The following is a 7,500-nucleotide window of genomic DNA, read 5'->3' on the forward strand; positions in this document are numbered from 1 at the left end:
CTCTAACTGTACTACAGTAAAGTACTAGTACCTCTAACTGTACTACAGTAAAGTACTAGTACCTCTAACTGTACTACAGTATAGTACTAGTACCTCTAACAGTACTACAATAAAGTACTAGTACCTCTAACTGTACTACAGTATAGTACTAGTACCTCTAACTGTACTACAGTATAGTACTAGTACCTCTAACTGTACTACAGTAAAGTACTAGTACCTCTAACTGTACTACAGTATAGTACTAGTACCTCTAACTGTACTACAGTATAGTACTAGTACCTCTAACTGTACTACAGTAAAGTACTAGTACCTCTAACTGTACTACAATAAAGTACTAGTACCTCTAACTGTACTACAGTAAAGTACTAGTACCTCTAACTGTACTACAGTAAAGTACTAGTACCTCTAACTGTACTACAGTAAAGGAGGATGATGATGATGATGAAGATGATGATGAAGATGATGATGAAGATGATGATGATGATGATGATGATGATGAGGATGATGAAGACTGACTGAGGTCTTACTATGGACTCTAGTCTTACGGTCTATGGAGTCAGCGAACACCTCTCCGTAGATCATCCAGTAGGGCATGTAGAAGATGTTCCTGGCCAGACGCCACGTCGGCTTCTCGTCCGGGTGGAGGATCGCCTGCCGCGCTACGCCGAAGCTCATCAGCACCACCAGCATGATGACCACGAAGTACAGCATGTCGATCATCTGCACACACACATCCATCAGTCCATCATCCCTCCATCATCCCTCCATCATCCATCCATCCATCCATCCATCCATCCATCCATCCATCCATCCATCCATCATCCATCCATCCATCAGTCCATCCATCCATCCATCATCCCTCCATCCATCATCCATCCATCCATCCATCCATCATCCCTCCATCCATCCATCCATCATCCATCCATCCATCATCCCTCCATCCATCCATCCATCATCCCTCCATCCATCATCCCTCCATCCATCCATCCATCATCCCTCCATCCATCATCCCTCCATCCATCCATCCATCCATCCATCATCCCTCCATCCATCATCCATCCATCCATCCATCCATCATCCCTCCATCCATCCATCCATCATCCATCCATCCATCATCCCTCCATCCATCCATCCATCATCCCTCCATCCATCATCCCTCCATCCATCCCTCCATCCATCCATCATCCCTCCATCAGCACCACCAGCATGATCACCACGAAGTACAGCATGTCGATCATCTGCACACACAGATCAATACCTCCATCATCCATCCATCATCCATCCATCCATCATCCCTCCATCCATCCATCCCTCCATCAGTCCATCATCCATCCATCCATCATCCATCCATCATCCCTCCATCATCCCTCCATCATCCCTCCATCATCCCTCCATCCCTCCATCCATCCATCATCCCTCCATCCATCCATCCATCAGCACCACCAGCATGATCACCACGAAGTACAGCATGTCGATCATCTGCACACACATCAATACATCCATCATCCCTCCATCATCCCTCCATCCATCATCCATCATCCATCATCCATCCATCAGTCCATCCATCCATCAACCCATCCATCCATCCATCCATCCATCATCCCTCCATCATCCATCATCCCTCCATCCCTCCATCCATCATCCCTCCATCATCCCTCCATCCATCATCCATCATCCATCAGCACCACCAGCATGATCACCACGAAGTACAGCATGTCGATCATCTGCACACACATCAATACATCCATCATCCCTCCATCCATCATCCCTCCATCATCCCTCCATCCATCATCCATCATCCATCATCCCTCCATCCATCATCCCTCCATCATCCCTCCATCCATCATCCCTCCATCCATCCATCCATCATCCCTCCATCATCCCTCCATCCATCCCTCCATCCATCCATCCATCCATCATCCCTCCATCCATTATCCCTCCATCCATCCATCATCCCTCCATCCATCCATCCATCCATCATCCCTCCATCCATCATCCCTCCATCCATCCATCATCCATCAGCACCACCAGCATGATGACCACGAAGTACAGCATGTCGATCATCTGCACACACATCAATACATCCATCATCCCTCCATCCATCATCCCTCCATCCATCCCTCCATCATCCCTCCATCATCCATCCATCCATCATCCCTCCATCCATCCATCCATCAGCACCACCAGCATGATCACCACGAAGTACAGCATGTCGATCATCTGCACACACATCAATACATCCATCATCCCTCCATCATCCCTCCATCATCCCTCCATCCATCATCCCTCCATCCATCATCCATCCATCAGTCCATCCATCCATCCATCCATCATCCATCATCCATCCATCAGTCCATCCATCCATCATCCATCATCCATCATCCATCCATCCATCCACATAGCGTGTGGTCCTGTCTTCCTGCAGTATGATGTCATAGCGTGTGGTCCTGTCTTCCTGCAGTATGATGTCATAGCGTGTGGTCGTGTTTTCCTGCAGTATGATGTCATAGCGTGTGGTCGTGTTTTCCTCTCAGTATGATGTCATAGCGTGTGGTCGTGTCTTCCTGCAGTATGATGTCATAGCGTGTGGTCGTGTTTTCCTGCAGTATGATGTCATAGCGTGTGGTCGTGTCTTCCTGCAGTATGATGTCATAGCGTGTGGTCATGTTTTCCTGCAGTATGATGTCATAGCGTGTGGTCGTGTTTTCCTGCAGTATGATGTCATAGCGTGTGGTCGTGTCTTCCTGCAGTATGATGTCATAGCGTGTGGTCATGTTTTCCTCTCAGTATGATGTCATAGCGTGTGGTCGTGTCTTCCTGCAGTATGATGTCATAGCGTGTGGTCGTGTTTTCCTCTCAGTATGATGTCATAGCGTGTGGTCGTGTCTTCCTGCAGTATGATGTCATAGCGTGTGGTCGTGTCTTCCTGCAGTATGATGTCATAGCGTGTGGTCGTGTTTTCCTGCAGTATGATGTCATAGCGTGTGGTCGTGTCTTCCTGCAGTATGATGTCATAGCGTGTGGTCATGTTTTCCTGCAGTATGATGTCATAGCGTGTGGTCCTGTCTTCCTGCAGTATGATGTCATAGCGTGTGGTCGTGTCTTCCTGCAGTATGATGTCATAGCGTGTGGTCGTGTTTTCCTGCAGTATGATGTCATAGCGTGTGGTCGTGTCTTCCTGCAGTATGATGTCATAGCGTGTGGTCGTGTCTTCCTGCAGTATGATGTCTTAGCGTGTGGTCGTGTCTTCCTGCAGTATGATGTCATAGCGTGTGGTCGTGTCTTCCTGCAGTATGATGTCATAGCGTGTGGTCGTGTCATCCTGCAGTATGATGTCATAGCGTGCGGTCCTACCATCTTGCCGATCATCATGACGTAGGGTCCCAGGTACTTGTTGACCCCGAAGATGTCGAGCACTCGGATGTACCAGAAGATGATGTCGACGCAGTAGATGACGCGTCCGTAGCCCATGTAGGGCTCGCTCTGCAGCCGCAGCAGCAGCCCCAGCAGGAACACGCAGATGGCCACCAGGTCCGTGATGTTCCAGTAATCCTCCAACCACACGTTCACCTTCTGCTTCAGCTTCCCCGGCTCCGACATCAAGATCTGAGGAGGAAATGTGGAGAACATCATATCAGACTGGAGTATGCTTCGTCAGCACCTTCTAATGGTCAAAGAAGGAAGTCAGGTGACGTTATAGAGCAGGTATGTCCAAGCTGTCCCACCATGTGTCTGCAGGTCTCTGCTCCAACCGATCACATGTCTGAAGATCAGCTGCCTCATCCTGATTAGTTGGAATGAAAACGTAAAGTCCTGAATTGTGTTTGCAGATGAACCAGAACCAGAAAATGTTGTGACGTTGAGATCTGTGATTTTCTTGCTTCCACTGACTAAGAGCTCCTGTATGTCAGAGATGTAAAGGTGCTTTATCTGTCACACATGGTTGTCTCTACATTTAACCCGTCCTAAGTACTGAGCAGCCACGGTGCAGCATCCAGGAACCAACTCCAGATCTACGTCAGTACCTTCATCACTGAGGAGAACTGAGCTAACAGACGATGCAAGCACGGGGAGAACATGCTAACTATGCTAACTCCACCCAGAAAACCAGACCTTAACCACAGCGCTGTTAACGTTCATGTTCCAGCAGTGGTTGGGTTAGGGTTAGGGATCTGGTCCTGCTGACTGGGTTAGGGTTAGGGATCTGGTCCTGCTGACTGGGTTAGGGTTAGGGATCTGGTCCTGCTGACTGGGTTAGGGTTAGGGATCTGGTCCTGCTGACTGGGTTAGGGATCTGGTCCTGCTGACTGGGTTAGGGTTAGGGATCTGGTCCCGCTGACTGGGTTAGGGTTAGGGATCTGGTCCCGCTGACTGGGTTAGGGTTAGGGATCTGGTCCCGCTGACTGGGTTAGGGTTAGGGATCTGGTCCCGCTGACTGGGTTAGGGTTAGGGATCTGGTCCTGCTGACTGGGTCGTCCACCAAACGGAAGATCGGTGGTTCGATGGGTTAGTCGAACCCCAAACTGCCCCCGATGCTGCGGTGTGTGAATGTTTCCTGATGAGCAGGTCGGTGTGTGTGAAAGTGTTCAGGTGTGTCTCTGAGTTTACCTGTCGAGCTTTCTCCAGTCCCAGAGTGATGATGTAAGAGATGACGATCCACTCCTGTAGAGACGGCCATCGCTCCATCTTCACCAGGATGATGTAATTATACAACATGAGGTACACCAGGTAGGCGATCTGTCACACGCAGACACACGGCTGTTTAATGAACAGCTGATCCAACAGACCGCTGCTGTCACCATTATTATCATTATTATCACTTTTTAATATCTTTGACATGTTGGAAACCATGAGTCTACTTGCCGTGTTGAACCAGAACTTGGTGAAGGGGGCGTTGTAGAATTCGTAGATCTTTCTCCCGATGGGAATCCTCTTCCTGTGTTTCCTCTGGTTCTCTTCTTCGTCTCCTTTCTTAGACATCGTGTCGACGTTAGAGACGGAGTCCTGAAACCAGACTCTCATCAGTAATCAGCTCTCTGGGGAAGGGAACATACTGAATCTGCTCAGCTGTCGTACCTTGCTGGATTTGTTGTCGTCGTCTTTAACTTTGTTGTCTTGGCTTTGTTTGGAGGAGTGAAACGAAGATTCATCTCCAAGACGAAACTCCAGCAGGAGGATGGTAGGAGGGAAAATGATTCCTAAAATCACCTGCAGGGGCGAGGAGGGGGAAGAAAGCTCAGTTTCATGTTTCTGTTCCTCCCTTCAGACTGTTCCCCCCTTCAGACTGTTCCTTCCTTCAGACTGTTCCTCCCTTCAGACTGTTGCTCCCTGCAGACTGTTCCTACCTCCCTTCAGACTGTTCCTCCCTTCAGACTGTTCCTTCCTTCAGACTGTTCCTTCCTTCAGACTGTTCCTACCTTCAGACTGTTCCTTCCTTCAGACTGTTCCTCCCTTCAGACTGTTCCTTCCTTCAGACTGTTCCTACCTTCAGACTGTTCCTACCTTCAGACTGTTCCTTCCTTCAGACTGTTCCTACCTTCAGACTGTTCCTCCCTTCACACTGTTCCTTCCTACCTTCAGACTGTTCCTCCCTTCAGACTGCTCCTCCCTTCAGACTGTTCCCCCCTTCAGACTGTTCCTCCCTTCAGACTGTTCCTCCCTTCAGACTGTTCCTTCAGACTGTTCCTCCCTTCAGACTGTTCCCCCCTTCAGACTGTTCCTCCCTTCAGACTGTTCCTCCCTGCAGACTGTTCCTCCCTGCAGACTGTTCCTCCCTTCAGACTGTTCCTCCCTGCAGACTGTTCCTCCCTGCAGACTGTTCCTCCCTTCAGACTGTTCCTCCCTTCAGACTGTTCCTCCCTGCAGACTGTTCCTACCTTCAGACTGTTCCTACCTCCCTTCAGACTGTTCCTCCCTTCAGACTGTTCCTCCCTGCAGACTGTTGCTCCCTTCAGACTGTTCCTCCCTTCAGACTGTTCCTACCTGCAGACTGTTCCTACCTGCAGACTGTTCCTACCTTCAGACTGTTCCTCCCTTCAGACTGTTCCTCCCTTCAGACTGTTCCTACCTTCAGACTGTTCCTCCCTTCAGACTGTTCCTCCCTTCAGACTGTTCCTACCTTCAGACTGTTCCTCCCTTCAGACTGTTCCTCCCTGCAGACTGTTCCTACCTTCAGACTGTTCCTCCCTTCAGACTGTTCCTCCCTTCAGACTGTTCCTTCCTCCCTGCAGACTGTTGCTCCCTTCAGACTGTTCCTCCCTGCAGACTGTTCCACCCTTCAGACTGTTCCACCCTTCAGACTGTTCCTACCTTCAGACTGTTCCTCCCTTCAGACTGTTCCTCCCTTCAGACTGTTCCTCCATGCAGACTGTTCCTACCTTCAGACTGTTCCTCCCTTCAGACTGTTCCTCCCTGCAGACTGTTCCTCCCTTCAGACTGTTCCTCCCTGCAGACTGTTCCTACCTTCAGACTGTTCCTTCCTCCCTGCAGACTGTTGCTCCCTTCAGACTATTCCTCCCTTCAGACTGTTCCTCCCTGCAGACTGTTCCACCCTTCAGACTGTTCCTACCTTCAGACTGTTCCTCCCTTCAGACTGTTCCTACCTTCAGACTGTTCCTTCCTTCAGACTGTTCCTCCCTGCAGACTGTTCCTACCTTCAGACTGTTCCTCCCTGCAGACTGTTGCTCCCTTCAGACTGTTGCTCCCTTCAGACTGCTCCTCCCTTCAGACTGCTCCTCCCTTCAGACTGTTCCTCCCTACAGACTGTTCCTACCTTCAGACTGTTCCTCCCTGCAGACTGTTCCTCCCTGCAGACTGTTCCTCCCTTCAGACTGTTCCTCCCTGCAGACTGTTCCTCCCTTCAGACTGTTCCTACCTTCAGACTGTTCCTACCTTCAGACTGTTCCTACCTTCAGACTGTTGCTCCCTTCAGACTGTTCCTACCTTCAGACTGTTCCTACCTTCAGACTGTTCCTACCTTCAGACTGTTCCTCCCTGCAGACTGTTCCTCCCTTCAGACTGTTCCTCCCTGCAGACTGTCCCTCCCTTCAGACTGTTCCTACCTTCAGACTGTTCCTACCTTCAGACTGTTCCTCCCTGCAGACTGTTCCTCCCTCCCTTCAGACTGTTCCTACCTTCAGATTTTTCCTCCCTGCAGACTGTTCCTACCTTCAGACTGGTCCTCCCTTCAGACTGTTCCTTCCTCCCTGCAGACTGTTCCTTCCTGCAGACTGTTCCTACCTGCAGACTGTTCCTACCTTCAGACTCTTCCTTCCTTCAGACTGTTCCTACCTTCAGACTGTTCCTACCTTCAGACTGTTCCTACCTTCAGACTCTTCCTTCCTTCAGACTGTTCCTACCTTCAGACTGTTCCTACCTTCAGACTGTTCCTACCTTCAGACTGTTCCTCCCTTCAGACTGTTCCTACCTTCAGACTGTTGCTCTTGCCCATCCTCAGGCAGCCCATCCACATGTCGGTCAGCAGCATCTGGCTGCAGGTGT

General features: G+C 49.9%; 1 protein-coding gene across 1 annotated transcript in view; it reads right to left on the bottom strand.

Moving 5' to 3' along the window:
• Positions 1-7,500, bottom strand: part of LOC128373601 (transient receptor potential cation channel subfamily M member 1-like) — a 41,247-nt gene that overhangs the window by 10,650 nt on the left and 23,097 nt on the right. The window contains exons 17-22 of the mRNA XM_053333768.1: positions 7,427-7,500; positions 5,077-5,208; positions 4,864-5,004; positions 4,609-4,737; positions 3,355-3,606; positions 546-720 (exon numbers count right to left, since the gene is read on the bottom strand). The exon at positions 7,427-7,500 is cut by the window's right edge and continues 155 nt beyond it. Of these exons, the coding sequence (XP_053189743.1) occupies positions 546-720; positions 3,355-3,606; positions 4,609-4,737; positions 4,864-5,004; positions 5,077-5,208; positions 7,427-7,500 (903 nt within the window). The remainder of the gene's footprint in view (positions 1-545; positions 721-3,354; positions 3,607-4,608; positions 4,738-4,863; positions 5,005-5,076; positions 5,209-7,426) is intronic.

The sequence above is a fragment of the Scomber japonicus genome, chromosome 1 (assembly GCF_027409825.1).
Source record: "Scomber japonicus isolate fScoJap1 chromosome 1, fScoJap1.pri, whole genome shotgun sequence".
In the NCBI taxonomy this organism is placed as follows: domain Eukaryota; kingdom Metazoa; phylum Chordata; class Actinopteri; order Scombriformes; family Scombridae; genus Scomber; species Scomber japonicus.